The sequence below is a fragment of the Calypte anna genome, chromosome 18 (assembly GCF_003957555.1).
Source record: "Calypte anna isolate BGI_N300 chromosome 18, bCalAnn1_v1.p, whole genome shotgun sequence".
Taxonomy (NCBI): domain Eukaryota; kingdom Metazoa; phylum Chordata; class Aves; order Apodiformes; family Trochilidae; genus Calypte; species Calypte anna.
The window spans coordinates 3845641-3868146 of record NC_044263.1 but is presented as its reverse complement, the minus strand read 5'-3'; the positions used below and the strand labels follow the sequence as shown (position 1 = coordinate 3868146).

Here is a 22506-nt window from a genome sequence, read left to right as displayed (position 1 = left end):
GAATTCAGTTCAAAGGCGGGGGAGGGGGGAAGCGCCAAGCGGCGGAGCGCCCCGACCAACCAAGCGCTTCCAGAACCATCCGTGCGTCACGGGGGGGCGGGCCCGGCGCTGGCCAATGGGGCGATGCGGCGCCATCTTCGGAGCCAATGGGCGAGCAGGGGAGGCGGGCGCGTCGCGGTGGTCGGGTTCGGCTGGCGGCGGCGCCGAGGAGAACGGAGCGGAGGAGACTTGGAGGAGTTGGAGCTCGGCGCTTCCCCTCCCCCCTCCTCACCCCACCCGCCCCAGCCGCCCCCTCCCTCCCCGCTCGGTCTCCGTCCTGCCGGGGCCCTCTCGGGGGCCAGGCCCATGGCTCCTCAGAAGCACGGTGGAGGTGCGGGGCCCAGTTCGGGCTCCGCTGGAGGCGCCGCCGGAGGAGGAGGAGGTGGTAGTGGAGGAGGTGGTGGCGGAGGAGGAGGCGGTGGCGGCGGCGGGGGGTTCGGGGGCTCCGCCGCGGCGGCGGCTCCCGGCGGCAAATCCGGTGGTGCCGCGGGCGGCGGCGGTGGCGGCGGAGGAAGCGGCTACTCGGGCGGCTCCTCGGCCTCCTCGGCGGCGGCGGCAGCGGCGGCGGCGCTGCCCCCCGTGAAGAAACCGAAGATGGAGCAGATCCAGGCCGACCACGAGCTCTTTCTTCAGGCCTTCGAGAGTAAGTACCGGGCCGGGGGAGGAAGTGGGGGCCCGAGCCGGCGGGACCGGCCGGGGCCGCCGTAGAAAGGGCGGGAGGAGGAGGAGGAGGAGGGGAGGGCTGTGGAGAGTAGGGGCTTCCGGGGGTAAACATGATCGGGGGAGGGAGGGAGCCGGGACCGGAGAGGAGAACGAAGGGGAACGGGGCTGGGGGAGGCGGGGGCCCGGCGGGTCGCGGGCGGAAGCGCGAGGTTCGGGGCCGGTGTTCGGGCAGGGCGGCGAGAGGCTGGCAGGGCCGGGGCCCGGCGGTGGAGGCGGGGGGGTGTGTGTGTGTGTGCCTGCGCACAGGCGATGAACTTGGTCTCTCGGTAACAGTTCCCATCGGGCTTTCGGGGTCTGGTGCCCTTCCCTCCTCTGGCAGCCCCGGGAGGCACTGGGGAGTTGGCAGCCAGGAGGCTCTCCCCTCCTCGGCGGCCCCGTTCAGAGGCGGGATGTGATTAAGAGTTCACTGTACTTGGTTTTTCTTTGTCTGGCAAAAATTGTCCCTTAGTTGAGATTTCGTATCGGAAATTGCCCTTGGCGACCCCAGGCATCACCCTGTAGCAGGTCCAAAGAGGAGGCGATTCCCCTTGGATGCTCCAGAAAGTTGTTTGTGGAAATCTGATTCGAAAGCACAACGTAGTAATAAACTTACGTGGTACTGAAGAATTTCTCCGCAGTTTGTTAGGATTTGAAGGAAATTTTCTATTTCCTATTAAATAGGGATTTTCTATCTCTACTAAATACCTGACCCGGTTCGGGGGTTCGTGCTGTCACTATCGCTCTCACTGTCGGTGATAGTCGGTGGCAGTGTTTGGGAGAGTCTTGGTAGTTCTTGGTGCTGTCTCAGATCCTGAACACTGTGGGATCCCTCGACCCTTGTCCTGATAACAGAGCTATGTCCTCAAAAAATACTGCACTGCAAATAGGTCCGGTGGCAAAGGAGTTTTAAGAGGTTTGTTTACTGGCTGAGATGGGAATAAAAATTCTCTTGCTCATGCCTCAGTCTGTCAGACAAGGGGAGGGCAGAGGTGGGCAGGTAGGGATCCTGAGTAAGTTACAGTGTAAATCTACTATAGCTTGTTAACTTTGTAGTGTGAATATTATGGGAAAAACGGCCATAAGTAAATATTGGAATAAAAAATTCAAATGCGTGTGGTACTGAACCACTTTCTTCCCGAGTGTTTTTGTCCCTTTTCAAGGTCATATGCTAGAAAAAGATAAAGATTTATTTTAAGCTTTTGCTGAGTAATACGAACTTGTGAAACCTGTGTCTGTCTGCAGGTTGAAAACTGTGTCTCAGAATTTTTCTACTTGGAAAACCTAAAGATGAAGCAGCTGTGAATTGTCTTAAATTACATTCACAACGATGTAATTTAATTAAATGTTTTCATACCTTTCTAAATTGTAATGTCACCTTTTATTGGAGACTAAAGGAAACTCTAGGATGTTTCTTTAGAAGTTGTATTTTGCTTCCTAGTAAAGTGCATGTTTCTTAATTTCTTTGTTTTCTGTCTTATATCTTGTTTTGAAAAGTACAGATTTTTATTTTGGTAATTTTCATCAAGCAGAATTTTACTGGTTTTCATCAGGTTACTAAAAGGACATTCTGGAATCATATTAAGATTTCATTCTCTAACGACAGTATGTTTTTATCATAACAGATTCTTTGTGGTATTATGTTCATAAGTATAGAAATAATGCTGAATCATATTTTTTTAAGGGGATGAAGGGTATAAATGCTGTCCTTTTTTACTTCTGATCACAGAATTCTATAAATTACAGTAGGGTTTCCAGCTACTTGAAATAAATGTTTTTCAGTCACATCAAAATGAAGTTTTCCATTCCTTAAGAAATACATTGTTTTCTTTATGTGGGAGGTGGAGGCAGTGTTAGCAGGCTTAGCACGGGCATGAAGAGGTTCTCCATTCTCTTTTTCTATACACTTAATGTGCTTTATCAGGTAATTTCCAAGTTTCTTGCTGATGTTGCCTAACGAAGCTGGCAGTTTAAAGTGGGTTCAGTTCAGATTGGAATTCTTGTTAGGTATGATGCAGACAAAACCATTTTGTCCTGATTTAAACAAATTGGTTAAAACTAAACTGAAGGTCCTCTTTTCAGTGAGCAAGTCTTGCTCTTTTTAACTTTGGTTGTTCTACCTATTTCAAATGATGCTACTCATTCATGTCAACACTAGGGATGGCTGTATTATTTTCCCCTCATTTGCACTTTGAAACAGTAGTTGCTTTACCAGAATCAACATTTTTCTGATCCTGTGAATGTGAAAGGTTCAGGAAACAGATTTCCCAGCTTAGAATGATCTGAAATGTGTCACAGTCAACTGACAGTCTCTGTTCTTCTTTTGGTACCTTGTGCAAGTGACCTTGGCACCTTCCAGAAAGATAAAACAATCAGATACCAAATTGTCCAGCTCTGTAAATTTATTGTACTATTTTGGTATCATAACCAATATGTCCACTAACTTCATAAAGAAAACTTGCCTATTTGATAATAGGTTATAAAATGTTCAGATTTTTTTTTCCCCCCTGATCTTTTATTACATAAAGCCTGTAAGTAACACATTTTCTGGAAAGGAAGAGCAGTTGTAGCTGTGACTGCTGATTTATGGTAACTTAAATAAAAAGCTGCTTTGTGTCATACAGTAGGTGCACTAGCCATTGACTTTTAACTTGGACTTGCTTGAATGTCTTCATGCACTTAGATGACTTAGATGCTAAATGAATTAAACATGCTAAATTAAACACTTTTAAATCATTTTAAGACTTTCTCTCTGGAGGTAGAGGCTATAATGGATAATATGTGTTTCTTTTTTTAGAACCAACACAGATATACAGATTTCTACGTACCCGGAATCTAATAGCAGTGAGTAATTGGTTTTTATTGCTCCTTTACTTTAGACTTGCAGAAAATTTTAATCAAAGCATAACCATTTTGGTTTTGTTGTTTTTTTTTTTTCCTTGCAGCCAATATTTTTGCACAGAACGCTTACTTACATGTCCCACAGAAACTCCCGAACAAATATCAAAAGGTAAAGCTGTTTTTTGAAAAGTAATCCTAAAATGTTAACAAAGTAGCAGAAGTCTAATAAGTAGTGGAGAATGACCTCCTCTTTGCACAGGGCATGTAAAATATGGCCTTTTCTTTTCAAAGAAGTTAAAAAATGCATAAATTGCTCCACAGTTATTTCTGAACCTAAGAACTTCTAAGGGTGTGTGTGACTTTCAGATCATCTCCTCTGTGTATGCTGGGAGTACTCAAATGTGGATAACTATCTGCAGAATCCTAACTGATTCTCTCATGTTTGTTTTATGGTTTGGGGGTGAACTACTTAAAAAACACAACTGTGTAATGTTTGAGCTCTCCTAATCAATGCTGTTCATAATCACATGAAACATTTTAATTTAAACTGTAGCCTAATCACTTACTAAACAAACAAACACAAAACTGTTGGTTTTGTTGATTAATCTTGGAAGAATACAGTAATGATTTCTGTAATTATTTAAAAAACTGAAAACTGGAGGTCAGTTCATAGCATTTTACAAAAACTCCAGCTGAAACTTTAAAAATGTTGCTTTGAACTGGATACATCTGAAAAATGGGCTTCAGTTTTGACATTGCAAAACAGTCATTCCTGTCATGTGAGGTGCTACAGTTGCATGTCAATAGACTTTAAAATATACAAGTACTGCAATAAAAAGTGCTGTGTACTTAACTTATTAGCAGAATAACAAAGTCCTTTCAGTTACTTCCCACTCATTGAATATAATTTTTACACTTTCGATTTTCGTGTAGCCTGAACACTTATTTTAAATATTTTAACACTGAATTTGTTACTGCTTGGAAACAGTTGCTGTGGGACTGAAATACTTAATCATGAATGTTTAAGGCATAGCAATAAAATCTGATTATTCAATTCTCATTTAAGTTATATTTGTATCTAAGGAAGGTAATAATTGAATGATCTGTTGAGCTTTAGAATTTGTATGTTTTTATTTAAATTAAAGCTATCTTTGGCATTCTTGGATATCTTGGATATTGTTTAATTTTTTACCATTAGCTCTAATGCTGCAGAATAACTTTCTCTTAAATTGAATCAGTAACATACAACCTAAGGTACAGAGGTTAGGTAGTGATCAAATCTGTATTGTTTTTTAAAATTGAAGTTGCTGATTGCTTTTTCTTACTAAAGTTACCAAAGTGAGTTGTTTGTTATTTTAAGAGAAAATATTCCGGGTGTTTTGGTTTGGTTTTTTTTGAACTAGAAGTCTGCAACAGGAAGTCCTTGCATATAACTTATATTTACTTCTAGTTGGTTGCAATGCTTATGTTCTCTTATCTGAAAATAACTGAAGAAGTGTGTTCTCCCTTGAGTCCTCCTCTCTCTCTTTTCCATGCTGTCAGTGCTGTGGTCCTTCTCTTTCAGCCTAGTTAAAACCACAGAAGTTCTACATTAAAGGTAGTTTGAGCTGCTCAGATGTAGTGGCAGAAGTGAGAGACTGTGGCAAAACAGCCAGGGCTGAACTTCCAGAGGAGGTCAGTGGGATAGTTGTTCTCTGGTCTGAGCTACACAAGACCTTCATTGCCATTCTTCATTCTACAGAAATAGTTAAGGTATATGATTGTGAAAGCACAGAAAAAGAGGCTTAAAAAAGGAGAAATATCCAGACTAGAGAAGCTGATCTTTCAAAGACATATTCAGAAAAAATAGGTACTTAGTTTCAGTATAGTGAAAATGTTTGTAGAGTTCTCCTTGCAAAGAAATGTCTTTCAGAACTGCATTGTTGTTAGCTTGCTTATGTGGACCATGACTATACATGTATATATTTTTTATTTGCTCCTTTAGAACTTACCTCTGCCATTTTTAAATTGTGTGACATTGTTTTGATTGCTATGTCAGTAAATGGTGTTGTAAAGTGTAAAGAAGTTATCTCCAAACTTTATAGAGCTTACTTATCACAGCAGTAATTACAGCTCCCCATCTTTTATCTCTAGCTCCACGGTAGTCTGAGAAAAATGCCAGACAAATTTATCACTTGGAGGTAGGGAAGGAAAACTGCCTTTTATACCAAGAAATTATGCATTGATGTTGGTTCTTATGTTTAATACTGTGTTTAGAATGCTTAGAGCATGGAGAAATGTTGATAGGGAGTAAGCTAATGGGCACGTGTCCATTTGGGATTGAAGGACTGAAGTTGCTTATCCCTGGAGGGGTGCTTGGGGGCCAGATCATACTCGATGGAGAATTGAATTGGACTTTTCTGCCTGTGGGTCTGTCTTCAGGTGTCACTATTATTAGACCAGGTCATGGTGTTGGAAAGAAGTTACTGTTAATAGAAATGGCTTCCCATACAGTATTTGGATAACAGAATTAAGTTTTTCACTTCTTGGCAGAGCAGTATCATGCTGTGATGTGACTTTTAATACTTGGCTAATTATTACTGTGGATGGAGAAGGGAATGTGTAAGATGCTCCTGCTTGTAGCACAAGTAAATGTAGCCATGAAAATCCTGTGTGTTAGGGGTGGTTATTACAAAAACTTCAATTTTGCTTGTTATGCATGGGAACATGGTAATAGTAAAATAGGAATTCAGTTGAAAGCATTTTCTGTATTTTTTTAATGTTCTTACAAGTTAGCTTCAAAGGTGACAGGTTTTTTTAATTAGTCTTTTGGTTGCTATTTTTAGTTTTTCTGAAGGACTTTTAGGAGGACTCTTGTTTTAACTGAGTCTGACATTAGTAACAGTTGTGTTCTTTCTGTAAGAAATTATCAGTAATGAACACAAAAATTACATGCAAGTTATATCAGATATTGGTATATTTTATGAAATGTTAAACTTTCCCCTAATGGAACATATTTGTCTCACTGGCTTCTGGCTCACACTCTGATCATGACACAGTTTTGCTCTAGAGCTGTTCTAAGCAATTTTTAAAGTCTTAGGCAGCCTCTCAAGACAGTTGCTGTTCTCCAAAACAGTGGCTGATTTTGGTGAGCATGGGCAAAGTACATGCAGAGACTTTTTAACCTTAGAATCTGAAACTTTGAACGAATTTCTCTGTTCTTAACATCTCTTGCTTTAAAGCTGAGCACTGCAGTGTTCATTTTAATAATCCCTCATTTTAATGGAGGTGAGTCAGTTCTTGAATGTGTCATCTGTGTGAGCCTTTGGCTGAGTAAAGCTTTGAATCAGTGATTGTTTACTACCCAAATCATAATTATTTTTCTCCTTGATATCTGACTGCAGCTCTGTATTTATTGGTGTTTCTTTTTAAGTGTTGCTATTTAACCACCCTGTGATTTGTCACTAAGTCATTCAGATACATTATGTGCTGAATGCAGACAGTGTATGACATCAGTGTTTCTGTAGTCAGGATTATTTCTGTAAATGATGCTTTCCACTTCCCCAGAGCACGTTGTGTTGTTCTCTCTATAAGAAATCCAGTATTTGGCAGCAGCTTGTGTTCTTACTTCATTTTTCCAAGATACAAATGTAGGAAAGATGGCCTCCCAGCTCATGCATTCTAGTCTAGTGCAATTTTGTTGGAATCCAGCTCCAACAGCATTAATTTTCCTTTTAAAAAAATAAATACTGTTCTGGAAACTACTGAGTAACTTATGTTTGTGAGTGAACTTTATTTAGCAGTGAACATGAAACTGTATGTGCGGTAGGACAGACTGAGCATAGGGGCATGAACAGACTGATGTCAGAATTACAGAAAGAAAGGTTTTGAAGTGATGATTCTCCATGACATCGTTGTTGTTGGTCCTCAGCCTCCCTCATTTTCTGTGAGCAAGCTCTAGAAGTAGCTTCAGAATACACTGGGTTTTGTGTTGTGTCCATTCAATAAAACTTTGTGGAGAAAAATGGTTTTTTTTAATAATTAGTTTTATAACTACTTTGTCAGATGAGGTTTCAAGTGTGTTTCATGATTATGATGAGGATGAAAGCAGTAATGACTGAAGAGCTGAAGTTCCTATAGGCATCACTGATGCAAGGAGATTTTCTTTGACCAAAGCTAAATGTGTTTAGATGTGCTCATTGCAAGGTTTGAATAAGGTGCTGTTAAATGAGACTTCTTATGAGTGGTCAGATTACTTCTATAAGGTCTGGGTTTAATTCTTTGTATTATTTTAATACCATGTGAGAAGCTACATTGCAGTTGTGTCCCTGCAGCACGGGTGTGGTAATAGGCCTAAAAAGGGTGTTTTCTGAACAGGATGGTAAAATTATAGGTATGGACAGTTTTAGATTGTGAAAACTAAATCAAAGCTTAGGCCAAATAGATTTTCTTGTTGTGTATTATGAGAATTGTGGCTATGTGAAACTATCCCTTCTTTTTCTTCACAGGAAAACATTCAAAGTAGATGACATGTTATCAAAAGTAGAGAAAATGAAGGGAGAACAAGAATCTCACAGGTACTTCAGAGGGAACCATTTTTAGTCTGATACAAATTTTGTGTTCTAAGAGGTTTTATAAATTTACTTTATTGTTTTTCTTTTCCTCCACATATTGTAGATCCTTGGTAGATATTATATTTTTAAGGGAAAGGTTCATATTGAAACAAAATAGAAAATTGATTTGTTTGTGTTGCTTTTTTGGGCTTTCAAAGCTATGAAAAAAACCAATGTAATTTAGAATCGTTCTGGAAAAGTAATGTGGGTGAATGCTATAAGTTGGTAAAAGTGCAGTCTTCTGAATGCTGCAGCACTTTACAGATCATCTCAGTGCTCTCAGGAATGTTTGTGTTTAAAAATAAACGTTGAATGTCAGGTTGTATCTTCCTGAGAAGTCAGTGAAGCTTCTCAAAATTCTATCTACTCTCGTGTAACAGGCCATATTTTGTTCAAATCTATGTACTTCAGAAATACTAAGTGGTTTTGAGACCTGTTTTAGTCTATGAATGCTTGCTGTAAGCTGAAATATAGTCTGAATTTAACAATCTGACATAAAATGGATGTAGAGTCAGAGGAAGAGCCTAGCTATGAGCTGCAATGCTTTGAAACAAAATAGATGCAGTTATTATTTTGATTGCATAAATATAGATGATGTGGACTTGGTAATTTTGATTTCTAAGGCTGGAGCTTCCCCGTTTTAAATATTCTACTTACAAAGCCTAAAATACATGTTAAAAATAAAATTGATAGCAAGTGCATGGGCCAGGGTGGAGTTCTAGAAAATTTCCACCAAAACTCATCTTTGATGATAAATGTTGAGGAAATGTTTGCCTGCCTTTGAAGGCAAGATCTTCAGACAATGAATGCCCCTCTTCTGGGTGTTTAAACCTCTGCTTTTGGTCCTTTTTGATTCATCAAAGTATGGTATGCATGGAGGGAGTTGGTTATAAAAAAAACCCAAACTGGTCTGCAGCTTTGCATGAATTGCAGCTGCTGAATCCAGGCAGTTTCCAAGCTAGAAAGATGGATCACTTCATTATAGTTCTGCCCCTTGTGTAGGCCTGTCCTGAACATCCAGGAATGGAGTGGAGTGGCTGTTGTGTGAAGAAAATATTTGTTCTAACATCTCTTTTTTTTTTTATGTTCAGCTTGTCTGCTCACTTGCAACTTACGTTTACTGGGTTCTTCCATAAAAATGGTATGTCTGCTCATTCCTTCATTATAGTGTTGATTTGTAGGAATTAATATAGATTTGTGAGGGGAATATTAGAAAATAAATAATAAAAAATAGCATCTCTGCTGTTTGGATGTAGATTTTGAACTTGGACTGTCCCATTAGTTAAAATGCTTTCAATGGCACTTTAAATACATTGTAGTATGATTGTAATGTTAAGATGAGACTTCCAGGGTTTTAGTCAAAACAGGGATACTGATAAATACTCAAGCCATCATTCATTCATAATGAAATAGACCTCATAGAGTTCCTGAAGAAAGTGATCTGACAGGAGTTTGTCTTTGGGGTATTTTAAGTAGCTTTGAAAAAAGCTCCAGCCTTTAAATAGTTGAAAGTGTTGGGGTTTTTTAATTTATTTTTTTTTTTTAAGTTTTGTTTTTCTATCTGATACCATCTGAATATTAAGTTTTGATGCAAACCAAGTTCCAAGTTTGCAACCTGTAAAGGAAAAAATTATTGAAAACAATTCTGTGTGTTCTGACTTTGCTTGAATCTACATGTGTCCTTTCTCTCTACCACAAAAAGCTTTTGGCAATGCCAAAGATGGCAAGCTTACTTTCTTAAAGCTTTGTGCATTTTCATCTGCTAGTATTAGACTGGCTAATTAGGATATGTTGTCCAGTGGGAATCTGCAGTAACTTTGGGGAGAATTGAAACTTAGACTTTGGAGGTCTTTGTGCCTGGAGATACCTATGATTAAAAAGTAATTACAGATGAAGTTACACCGTTTAATAGGCCTTCAGTTTTTCAGAATTTAAACTATTTTCTCTGTTTAGATAAGCCATCACAAAACTCAGAGAACGAACAAAATTCTGTTACCCTGGAAGTACTGCTTGTGAAAGTTTGCCACAAGAAACGAAAGGTAAAAGTGATTCAAACAATTAGTATATAAAGGAAAATCTTTACCTGAATCTGTAACATCTAATTAGTGTTGCTATACAACATGGTAATGGTGGAATGATTCTTCTCTTGAGAGTAATTGAAATTCAAGAACAAATCTGTTCAAGTTGTTTTCTATTGGCTGGCTAAGGGATTCTTCAGCAGCAAATATGTATCTATATATACATATATATGTATGGGTGTTGCTCTGCTTTGTGGGAAATGACTGGATGTTTAAAAAAAAACCCCATTGTTCATTGAATTTAGCTTGCTTGTAAGTCAGATTCCCTCACTGTACATTTCAGCCACCTCTATTTTACTTAAATGTTTTTGTATTGCATCACAAAACTATGAATTCTGTTGTGATGTCTGGAGGCTTAAGTAAACCAGGCAGTTACAAAAATAATAAAATAATCTATGCCTGTCAGAGTTTAGAAATAAAAAAGAACAAGGTGTAATTGTTTTGAGTTCCTGTCAAGTCTTGTCTCTTCCATTGCTTTTTCTGTAATTGTTTTTTACACTGATCATCTCAATTATTGCAGATTTTAGCTACTGTGAATCATAAAAATGTTCATATCTTTCATTTTTTTTAAGCATCTTTGAATTTGCTTCCTATTTTAGCTGTTTGTTCCACTCCAGTTGGCAAATTATCTTCACAGCTATGGGAGTATGGGAGGTTCAGTAACGTATGCTGTAATCTAACCAAAATAGGAAAGATTTCCAGTCAGAACTTTGTGTATTTTCCCCTACAATGTTAAGCTGTTTTGACATATTTTTTAACAGTTAATATTATTTCTAGCCAGTTTTGTTACTTGCTTTAATACAGATAAATATGGTAAAAGCAGGAGGTGCTGAAGGTTATTGGAAATGTTTTGCTGCAAGTTTTATACTCAGACCATCTTGCCTTGTTTGTCCAGTACTGCACAGTGTTCATGATCTATTTGAGAGATACTGAATATAATAAATCCTAGGTAGTGGTTCTTTATCTCCCAGATAGCTCAAAGTGCACTTTGTAATATTGGAAGGAGAAGATAGGAAGCCCTTGATATATATATGTAACCAAAACATTTAATTTCTTTAGGTAAACATAATTAAATTAGTATTAATGACTGTTCTACAGTCTTTCTGAATGCCTCGTGTTAGTGTTAATTTAATCACTCAAAGAAAGATGGCTACTACCAGTAGTGGTTATAAAATGCCAGTTTTATTTACTCTTTCAAATAGCTATTTTTGCATTTAAAATCTAGGATTGTTGTTCCAGATTTTTTTATTTACATCTGTTATGTGACTGTTTTCAAAAAGATGGTGGGATGAGTGCAATCCATAAATGACAGACATTTTAACAATGTCTTTGTTTTCTAAAAACCCCAACCTTAGCTTTCTTGTTTTCTTGCAGGATGTCAGTTGTCCAATAAGACAGGTTCCTACAGGTAAAAAGCAGGTGCCTTTAAACCCAGACCTCAGCCAAATAAAACCAGGCAACTTCCCATCACTTGCAGTTTCCAGCAATGAGTTTGAACCAAGCAACAGCCATATGGTGAAGTCTTACTCATTGTTATTCAGAGTAACTCGCCCAGGAAGAAGAGAGTTTAATGGACTGATCAATGGTGAAACTAATGAAAACATTGGTAAGATCAATCTTTAAATATGGTTTTACAAGGTCTGTCTTGTAAGCATGTCCACAGTTGTTTTGGTCTGCAGTGTAGGTCACGCTCTGCAAAGGGCTGGTAACAGATGAGTGACTGGATTTATTTTCATTTGTTTTCATTCTTTTTCAAGATGGGAGCTAAAATACAGTTGACAGCTAGAAACTGTGCTTCTAGTTCTGTGTAAATTTAAAACAAATTGTTAGCAATTTGTGATGGTGAAGATGTGAGGGTAACATAGTTGGGGGGTGAAAAAAAATCTTGAGTGCCCTGTGGCTGCTGTGACTGTGATTAAACCTCCAACAGCACTGGTAACTACTGACCCAGGTCTGGGTGGCTGTTATGGCCTCTCATTAATTGCATGGTTTACCCAATAAGGAAAGTACCCTAATATCACATTTTTAACCAAATTTTCTTAATTTATTGGGACGTGGTTTGTTACATCACAAATGTTACAGCCTTGAAGAGTGCATGTAAAATGAAAATCTTCAACTATTTTATAGGTACAAGAGGAGAAAGATCAGATCCCAAATTCTTTATACTGACAGATTAAGATAACTAAAATGTATGTGAATATGATTGCTGTTAAGATGAGGGCTCTTTCCATCGCCACTGAGCTGTTCATTAGTATGTCCTCTTCTATTGTTCAACACACCTGATGTCATCAACAGCCAGTTATATTTCACAGCTGCATAGAAGCTGGTCAGTCTTTTGGGTTTGTGCTTATGTAGTAATGGATTATTATATTTCATACATGCAGATGTCAATGAGGAGCTTCCAGCTAGAAGAAAAAGGAATTCTTCAAATCGTGAAGATGGGGAAAAGACATTTGTGGCACAAATGACTGTATTTGATAAAAACAGGTAATACCCAAAGTAAATATTGTTTCTACTAAGTGTTAGGAATTTGTTTAATATTAAACTTGTGTCTGTTCTTTGTTTTCATTGTTGGCTGTCTGCATTTTTAGTTGGTATAATGAGAGCATAGGTTTGTTGTTTGTTTGTTTTTAAATAAACAGACCTACAAGTTTCATGATGTGCACTCTATACTGAGACATGTTCAGTGACAGTTGTAAATAATTCCCTTTTTTGAACCTGAGTATTGTCCTGTTAATATGAATCAATTTGTCTGTTCCTTGTCAGGTTTTTTGACAGATGTAGTTTCTGTGGTTCTGTTAAAGATCAGTGACAGCATAATTAAACAGTAAACCAAACAGTCTCTGACATGTGCTTACTGTTTACATTCTGGTTGAGGCATAATTTTTCTTCCTGCCCACACTCTTGCTGATGCAGTCACAGATGTTATTATGCTAGCACCTAGAGACAGCATTAGTTCCCCATTACTACAGTGAAATCAAGCAAGTAGTTAGAATCATAACAGGCTTTCTCTGTGATGTAGTTTAAGTGTGATTAAATTATTCTAAGATTTGTTATCTTATTAATAATATTTTTTAAAAAATCTTTATGAATTTGCTTTACATGGAGATTCATCTTCATAATATAACCTATCAACTGGATTTCTTTTGGATTTCTATAAACTATTTTCTTGTGTTTAACTCTTGAAGCAAGTCTTCTGTTTGACTGAGAGATTGAAAAATAAGTATTCTACCCAGACTCCAGGCCTGGAAAAGGATTATTTGGGTCATGCATATCTAGAGTCTGGGTAAAATAACTTGTTTCCTGTGAAATACATTCTATGTTTTAATAAGCAAACAATAAAAGGAGCTGCTTTACTCATAATGCATCCTCTGTCTCGACAGACGTTTGCAGCTTCTGGATGGGGAATATGAAGTGGCCATGCAGGAAATGGAAGAGTGTCCCATCAGCAAGAAAAGAGCAACATGGGAAACAATACTTGATGGGAAGGTATGGGTTATTTTAGTGGTTGATTGAAGGACCTGTCTCCAGATAAAATGGTCTGGATTAGGGAGAAACAATATGAAATGCAGGCAGTGCATGAAAATGGATTAAACTGAGTAGGCCATAGTGCTTTGTTTCAGGATGTATGGAAATAAGTTTTAATTTTTGTTCTCATCTAGGGAAGCTTTGGCTACACTAGATCATTAATCCAAGCAGATGTTAACTTTTTGTAGGTATGGCAACTATCTCAGTGATTTCTGAATTTCTATCTTGTTAAAGTCCAAGTTAAATGTTTGTTACTGTAATAAATTCAAGTTTGACAAATCAAAAGGAAGAAGCTGCAGAAGCAGAATACTTTTGGAGAGAAAGAGGAACTCAGAGCTTTCATAAGTGTAACCTTGCATACCTTAAGAGAGTGCTGATAAAATTTAGTGATATTAAGAGTCAGTGCTTGAGAAAGTGATGTATACAGAGGAATTGTTGACTGAGGTGGATCAACATGGAATTCTGCAATGTCACTGCTGAATTTAGAGGATGATACTTGATAATAGGAGTTGGGACTCAGGTGTTTTTTATTTCTTTATTACTATGAACTTGGTAATTGAGTGGAATAGCATTTCAGCAGCAGGCAGTGGTACCATTTTTAAAGCATATGTATTAAGTACTGGACTGCAGAATTAGGAGTAGGTGTGAGTAGAAAGAGGTCCACTGGCAGCAGGCTGCAGGGCAAGTGCTGTTTTCTTTCTAATCAGAGGCTGTGCTGTTCAGAGTTTCAGAGAGATCAGTGTGTGTCACACAGTCCGTGCATGAAGTGGTTGCTCAGTAGTGTGCAGGAACCTGCAGAGTCATTTTTTCAGCTTTTTTGGATTTAGTATAATTAAATGTGTATGCTTATGTTGAAAACAAGGGTTTTGTGTGATTAAAATTTACATCTCCATTCTATGAATGTTTATTCATGATTGGTTTTGTACATGGGAGTACACTGATTGTGCTGGTATATCCTTTATTCTCCCCTCCCAGAGATTGCCTCCATTTGAAACATTTTCTCAGGGACCTACACTTCAGTTTACTCTTCGTTGGACAGGAGATACAAATGATAAATCTACAGCTCCTATAGCTAAGCCTCTTGCAACACGAAATTCTGAAAGCCTCCCTCAAGAAAACAAGCCCAATTCTGTCAAACCTACTCAGACTATAGGTAAGCAAACTTTGGTTTTGCTGCTGAATAATCACCTGCTTAGCACTTGTGTGCTTCAGGATTCCTGACACACTGGTACAACTGCTTCAGGCAGTCTTTAAACATGAAAAAGCAAAAATGAATGGACTTTGTTGTATCTTATATTTTGTGCATTTTTCTAAGGTAAATTTGAAAGTGAAAAATTGTCTTTTAAGTCCTGACAATATTAAAGTGATTACATACAATGCTCATTAATCCTGATGCAAAATAAATTGGGGAAAATCTAGTAGGACTTCTGGGGTTGTCTGGTTTGCTATACTCATTTTAATTACTGTTCTATAAATATTTGAGTTTATTAATTATGCTTTGTAGTGAATCATTAAATAAGACTGGTTCCTCTCTTCTGAATTGAATACTTTACCTGTACTAGGGATTGCAGAGACTTAGATTTCTTAAATGAGGATGAAAGACTGGCACTTAATACACACAAAGGTGAAGTGATTTCCAGGAGAAGGCAAATACTTGAACATTTGCTGTAAAAGTTATTCTGATTTCCCTTTATTTCCTCATACCAGGCCTCCTTTTATTTTAGAGTTTCTTTGAGACTTATAATTTGTTGGGCAGGTTTTATGCTCAGACTTTCAGGGGAAATGACTGCATGTTGCCTGACTCTAGAAGGTGTGTACTAGTTTACTACACAATAAATACAGAGGCAACAGGGCTGTGGCCAGGCTGCCTTGCCAATGTACAGATAAAACCCATTATTCTCTTGGATCAGAGGAGTGAAATAATCCAATAGGTTGGTAAAGTTACATCAAAAGCTTCCTTCCAAAACAGTACAGCAGACTCTAAGTACAGAACCATATAGTAGCTCAGTCTGTGGGGGTGTAGAGCATTTACCATGGTTTTGCTGCTTTCAGCCTCTGAATTCCAAGAAAGGAGAATGAAAACAGAAGGGAAGTTCTGTCAGTTAGAGGGCTCAATAGGAAAAGATCCAGGGCATCTTTCCCAAGGGTACATGAATTTGGTGTTGTCATTTTACTTTGGCATGGTTCCCAAGGCAGACCAATGGAATAAAGACATCAAAGACTTTCTAAATGTGGCAGCTTAAGCTTTGCTGTAATTACAAAGTGCTCAAAGTAACTGAGCCATGGAATTCTAATTCTCTGATGTGGTGCAGACTAAAGTATCAGGCCTTCTGTATTTTTCATACAAAAAGAAGTTGAAAATTTCCTTGTTTTCCAAATTATTAAATATGAAATAAGAGGATCTTAAAGAAAATCTCCTTATGTCAGTGGAGCTGAGACTTGTTTTGCCTTTTTTTTCACCATTTGGAAGCAAGTAGGTGTCATTATTTGGTTTTTCCTGAGGGCAGATGAATAAACCTGCTTAGATATGTGAGGTTTCTGGTTAATTACATGGACCAACTTATTTTACTGACATTAAAATGTATGGAAGTCACTGAGAGGCAACTGAGCAGTGCCTCAGACACATAAACAGTGAGTGTTTGAAGACTAAGAGTTAAGGGTTAAAGTTTCAATCAAGTATTTTTTATGCTACTTGCCTTTTCTACTGTTTTGTCTGATGTATGCTTGGGAAGTTTCTGAAATTGAAATTAGGCAATGTGTTTACAATGCACCCATCTGAAAGTGTTTTCTTTTTATTCCCCAGCCACACCTACTTCTAGCTATACCCAAAGAATTTGCTGTTTGCTTAAATTTGCTTCTTACCTGACCATTGTTAGGTTTCTCCAAAATGGAGATATATTTAGTGTTTAAAATGTTAAAATTTAGTGTTAGTGATGGGTTTGCCTGTACATTTGTGAGGAAAGCCAAGCATCAAGACTTTCTTTTGCTAATATGAGCTACGTATATGAAAAAACATTAGAGTAGCCCATGTCTGTCAGCAGCAGGGTGCCCTTCTCAGAACTTTCTTGCTTGGGTAAGAAACAATGTCTTTTTTTTCTCATCTTCACCAAAGAAATGTATGTCTATATGTATTTTTTCAGCTGTGAAAGAATCCTTGCCAACAGACCTTCAAACAAGAAAAGAGAGAGATGTTTTAAATGAACCTCGACAAAAGTTGAGAATATTTTACCAGGTATTGAAAAGAAGCATTAGAGGGGAAAAAACCAGAATGTAAAGATTGCATGGAATGAAAATGTTCATTTACCTTCTGAGCTGGGTGGATATTTCCATTTGCCTTTTTAGTGTATATGAAATAAGAGCTTCCAGGTTCATATATTAAGAACCATTTCACATATTTCTTCTTGCAGGAAGTATTTTAGAAAACTGAGCTTCCTGGGGGCATGCCTGATGTTCCAAATACAAAGGAGATGTCTTGTTAGACATCTGGAGTGAAACAGGTGGTTTCCCTATGGGCAAAAAAATTCCTGAAATACCAATGTTTCAGTGCACTGTGAGCGGGTGTCGTGTTCCAGAGCACTTCCTATTACTGTCGGGGTTTGCTGAAGTGGTGTCCAACTTTCTTTGGGGACCTGGGAGGTTAATGAATGAAACTGATGTGGTGCTAATACTACTGCTAATACTACTTCTTCCTTTGTTTGCATCAGTTCCTCTATAACAACAACACGAGGCAGCAGACTGAAGCCCGGGATGATCTGCATTGCCCATGGTGCACACTGAACTGTAGGAAGCTCTACAGTTTACTCAAACATCTGAAGCTTTGCCACAGCAGATTTATCTTTAATTATGTTGTAAGTAGTCTTTTTTGTAGTTTAGGACTATGAATCACTGTGCAATGTGTCAGATATTACATACATACTGATTTTAGTCTGCTCAGTTGTAGGACTGCATCTACTGAGAACGTGTGTTAACTTGTGGAAAAAAATTGTGGTGGTTTGGGGTTTTTTTAGCTGCTGCTTTTGCATTATATCTTCTTTCACGTGATGTAGATAGCAATGTAATCTTCATTTGGATGGACGTTTTAGGAAGGGCTGTAAACATTTAAATACAATGTTATATTTCAGTTGATAAGGACCTGTTCATAGCAAACCTTTGCCTCAAAAAGTTTTTTTCTTGTTTATTTGAAGATAATGTAGTTTCCTATAACCACTACCCTGGTCAGATTATTCCAAAACTTCACTTCTTAGGTGGTTAAAAATGTTCTAATTCCTATGGTGCTTATTAGCAAACTTGTTGATACAAAACCATACAGAGCAAGGAGATTTTAGTATAATTTACTTATAGTGGTTAAAAAGTATTTGCATGATTTAAAAAGGAAACCAGAGCTCTGTTAGGTTACAGACAGGATGATACGTAAGGTGTTCAGAATTGAGAAAGTTACTTGTTTAAACCTCCTGATGTATTGCCATTGCTCTTAGCTAAGTCTATTTGCAATTACCTGTTTCAGTATCACCCAAAAGGTGCTAGGATAGATGTATCCATCAACGAGTGCTATGATGGCTCCTATGCAGGAAATCCCCAGGACATCCATCGTCAGCCCGGCTTTGCCTTCAGTCGCAACGGGCCGGTCAAGAGAACTCCAATCACACACATCCTCGTCTGCAGGTAGGGAGCTGGGACATGGGCTGTGGTTCTGTAATTCACCATGGGGACCAGATCTGTGAAACTGAGAGATTTGTAAACCTCTAGGTGCACATACACAGTGCTACATTTCACTGTCACCAAAGTACAGCACTTTATGACCAAATAAAGCGCTCAAGTGTGGGTTGGAACGGAGTGTTGGGAGGTGATTCCACTGGTGGTGATTTTCCCTCTCCCCAACGTTTTTGGAAGCTAGAGCTTGAAAGAACAGTTGACTTAGTATTTACATATTTGTTATGATGGTTGAAAGCAGGTTTTTTTTTTCCAGGCCAAAGCGTACGAAAGCAAGTATGTCAGAATTCCTGGAGTCTGAAGATGGAGAAGTGGAACAGCAGCGGACGTACAGCAGTGGGCACAATCGGCTCTATTTCCACAGTGACACCTGCTTGCCTCTCCGGCCACAAGAAATGGAAGTGGACAGTGAGGATGAAAAGGATCCTGAATGGCTAAGGGAGAAAACCATTACTGTAATTATTCCATTTACACAGAAGTATTTTAGATGGGGCGTGGCTTTTAAATGGGTCTGAAGTTGTAGGGAACAATCAAGGCACGCATTGGGAAAATGAGGCGTTTACTTGGAGTAAATTGAAAGGTTTGGGATGGTGAGACACTAATGATAGAAGTTCACAGAATCAAAGTTTGTATTTTGCAGTGTAGCTTTAATGGCAAAATTAGTTCAGCCCACATGGGTGCACTGGTGAGTTTGCATGGTCTGTGGCTGGTTTTCTTCTTCAAAGAGGAGATGCTGGTATTGCAGGAGGACACAGTGGTGTGTGTATATAACATGGAAGCAATTTTCACCACAGGAGCACATGACACAGCTTTTTTCTGACCTTTTTAACCACAGTACCTGACTCTTCAGCAGTAGTTATTTCTGTGATGTATGGGTGGTATAAGAATTTAAGGTGTGCTTTCAGTACTTGGCAGCAGATACGCAGTTCTGATGTGTGTTTCTTCTCCTATCCTTTCTCCTAATCCTTTATCCCTCCAGCAAATTGAAGAATTTTCTGATGTAAATGAGGGAGAGAAAGAAGTGATGAAATTATGGAATCTTCATGTTATGAAGCACGGGTACGTTACTGTAAACTTAGTTTTTTATATTAATAAATTATGGCATATCTTTGGATATTTTGCACTGCAGTTCATTAAGCACTTTAAATTCATCCAGCCCAACTGTTTAGGAAAGAATCATTAAGGGATAATTTTGGAAACAAGCTTTTGACTCTCAAGCTTTTAAAAATGTTCTTGCACCTGTTTGTGCAGCCTCACAGCTTTGCAAAGAAAAAACATGACAGATGTTGAGAGTCCATCATAGATGCAGTGACACTACAGCATACTTTATTAGTGTAACTTTGTTTCTGAAACTGTTCTACTTGGATAATGGTGGCTTTCTCATTTGGCAGGTTTATTGCTGACAATCAAATGAATCATGCCTGTATGCTGTTTGTGGAAAATTATGGACAAAAAATAATTAAGAAGAACTTGTGTCGAAACTTTATGCTACATCTGGTCAGCATGCATGACTTTAACCTCATCAGCATCATGTCAATAGACAAAGCTGTTGCCAGGCTCCGAGAGATGCAGCAGAAGTTAGAGAAAGGAGAATCAGCCTCCCCAGCAGATGAGGAATCTTCTGAGGAGCAAAGTGGGACAACAAATGGATATAGTGAAAATAACATGAGAGAGAGAATTTCAGACATGGATAGCATCTCAGGTGTCACAAAACAGAGCAAGAAGCAAAAGCTCTGAAGTCAGAAGTCAGATGCCATTCAACGGACAAGCATTGAAGTGACATTTTAGGGTGCATGAGCTCTATAAAGAATTACACACAAAAATGCAGAGATTCCAAACAGGCGCTGCTGGATGGAAATAAATGATTTCAACAAGGATATTATTTTAACAGGGTTTCTCTTCAGTTGATTATGCAAGTACTACATGTATATTGGTTTTGGTGATGTAATGACAATATTTTAAGAGTTTGAGCATGAAGAGCAATATGAAAATCTTTTTGTAATTTTAGAAATTAGTGTCTTAAGAACTTTATGGGATTTACATAATTTAAGTATATGTAAAACCGTTTTTATATTAAGATTTTTGGATCTGTATCTGGCTGTTTTTCCTACCATGAAGTTGTGAAACATTGGGTAAAGGGGATTGGGATACAGTTTCTCCTTTTCTTATCTAGAAATTCTCCAGTTAGCTTTTTGTGAAAATAACGTCTCACTATTTAAAGTTTAACCTTGATCCTTGTATTTGAAATCATTTATCAATTGATCATAAATTACAAATTTTTTTTTTATTATTTTTACTCTGAAGTTATCAAAGTTGGCAAACTTAGCACTTCCTTTGCCTTGTGCCTGTTTGGAAAGATCTTGGCTTTTCACCTTCCAGACACAGTGAAGTACCACCTTGGCTTTTTGAGGATACCAGCAGTTTGGTTTTTCGTGGATAATTCTGATGTATTGATCACCCAGTGTGTACCATTTTAAACTTGAACATTAGCTCCTTTATATTTTTTCTGACACATTTACACAGCTCCACAAACGATTTGGTGTGAGCCCCGTTGCCTGGGGTCCCACATCCTGTGTGCCATGCTAAAGCTGAGAGTCTGGAGTCAGCACGTGGGCATTGCCTCCAGGAACTTCTCTGAAGTTCATGCCTGCTGTCCTCCTGAGTACAGACTGCAAGTCCAGGCCGTGGGTTTAGCTTTGGCTTTCGAGATGCCACTCTTGAGGGAAAAATGCACTGTAAAATTGGACCAGAAAATGTGTTGCACTTCTTATGCAAGTATTCTGTGATGTATTGTATTCAATACAGATACTAAGATGCTGACTAAACTATATTTGAGCAGTTTTGCACTGCTGTTAACACATTTTATGCATACGTTTACAGATTTTTTCCAATGGAAAGTGGTTTCACTACTGGTACAGTATCAGCACCGAAGGGTTTATTCCAGCAAGCACTGTGGTTGAGTGACATCACCTCAATTTTTTATTATCCTTAAAATATTGCATTTTTCATATTCTTTATTTATAAAGGAACAATGCTGCTGTAAATACAGGTATTTTTAATTTTTTATTTCATTCCATCACCATGAGATGCAGTTCCCTGTTTGTTTAAGGGGTATATAAGCTTTCTAATGGTGTCTTCAGAAATTTATAAAATGTAAATACTGATTTTGATGGTCCTTAAGATGTGTTTAACTGTGAGACTATTTAACTAATGGTGTGGATGTGATTTGTCATCCAGTATTAAGTTCTTAGTCACTGATTTTTGTGTACAAAATAGGAAAGAGGGAAACTGCAGCTTTCATTACAAACTTCTTGAATTTGCCAGCTCTGAGTTTTAGCGAACTCTAATTATGCCTCTGGATAGTACATCAAGCATTTCTCTCTGGCTTTAATTTGCTAAAGCTGTGCACATATGTAAAAAATAGATTATTTTAGGGGAGATGTAGTTCTAGAATTATTGCTTATGTCATTTCTTAAGCAGTTATGCTCTTAATGCTTAAAAGAAGGCTAGCATTGTTTGCACAAAAAGTTGGTGAATCCCCCCAAAAATAGTAATGAAATTACTTCTGTCCAGTAAACTTTGTATGTCATGTCAATTTATAATAAAAGCTGAAAAAAGCCCTTTGTTTTCTATTTATAAAGATGCCTTTTCTATATGTACCTTTGATAGATTTTGAAGATACCCTGTAAGCTGGTTAAAAAGAAACTGAATGGTACAGTAGATGTAAAAACAAAACCCCAGACAAAACCAAAAACCAAACCAAGTTCAGTTGTTTGAAATGAACCATTGTTTTTACATTAAATGTTTTATTTGAAATCTGCTTTTGTACATAAAGTTCAGTAATATAAAATCTGCCAAGATGGTTGTCCAGTCATTTTGTGTGCATGCAGAAAGGCCCCAAGCAGGACCTTGGATAAACTTTTCTCTTCTGCATGTCTTCTAAAATCTGGATACATTTTCTTCCTTGTCCAGGTTGTTACAAAGGCAGCTGAGTTTCTGTCCAGTCATTGTGTTATATT

The 22506-nt window shown here is 38.2% G+C and overlaps 1 protein-coding gene across 1 annotated transcript; it reads left to right on the top strand.

Moving 5' to 3' along the window:
* The first annotated feature begins 194 nt into the window (after window positions 1–194).
* SUZ12 (SUZ12 polycomb repressive complex 2 subunit) lies at window positions 195–22303 on the top strand. The gene is made up of 16 exons (XM_030461971.1): window positions 195–682; window positions 3536–3582; window positions 3684–3748; window positions 8067–8135; window positions 9263–9312; window positions 10125–10210; window positions 11624–11855; window positions 12634–12736; window positions 13633–13738; window positions 14753–14930; window positions 16918–17009; window positions 17482–17625; window positions 18282–18439; window positions 18744–18942; window positions 19467–19546; window positions 19879–22303. Exons 1-16 carry the CDS (start codon window positions 346–348, stop codon window positions 20222–20224), a joined length of 2292 nt encoding a protein of 763 aa, XP_030317831.1. The 5' UTR covers window positions 195–345; the 3' UTR covers window positions 20225–22303.
* The last annotated feature ends 203 nt before the right edge of the window (window positions 22304–22506 follow it).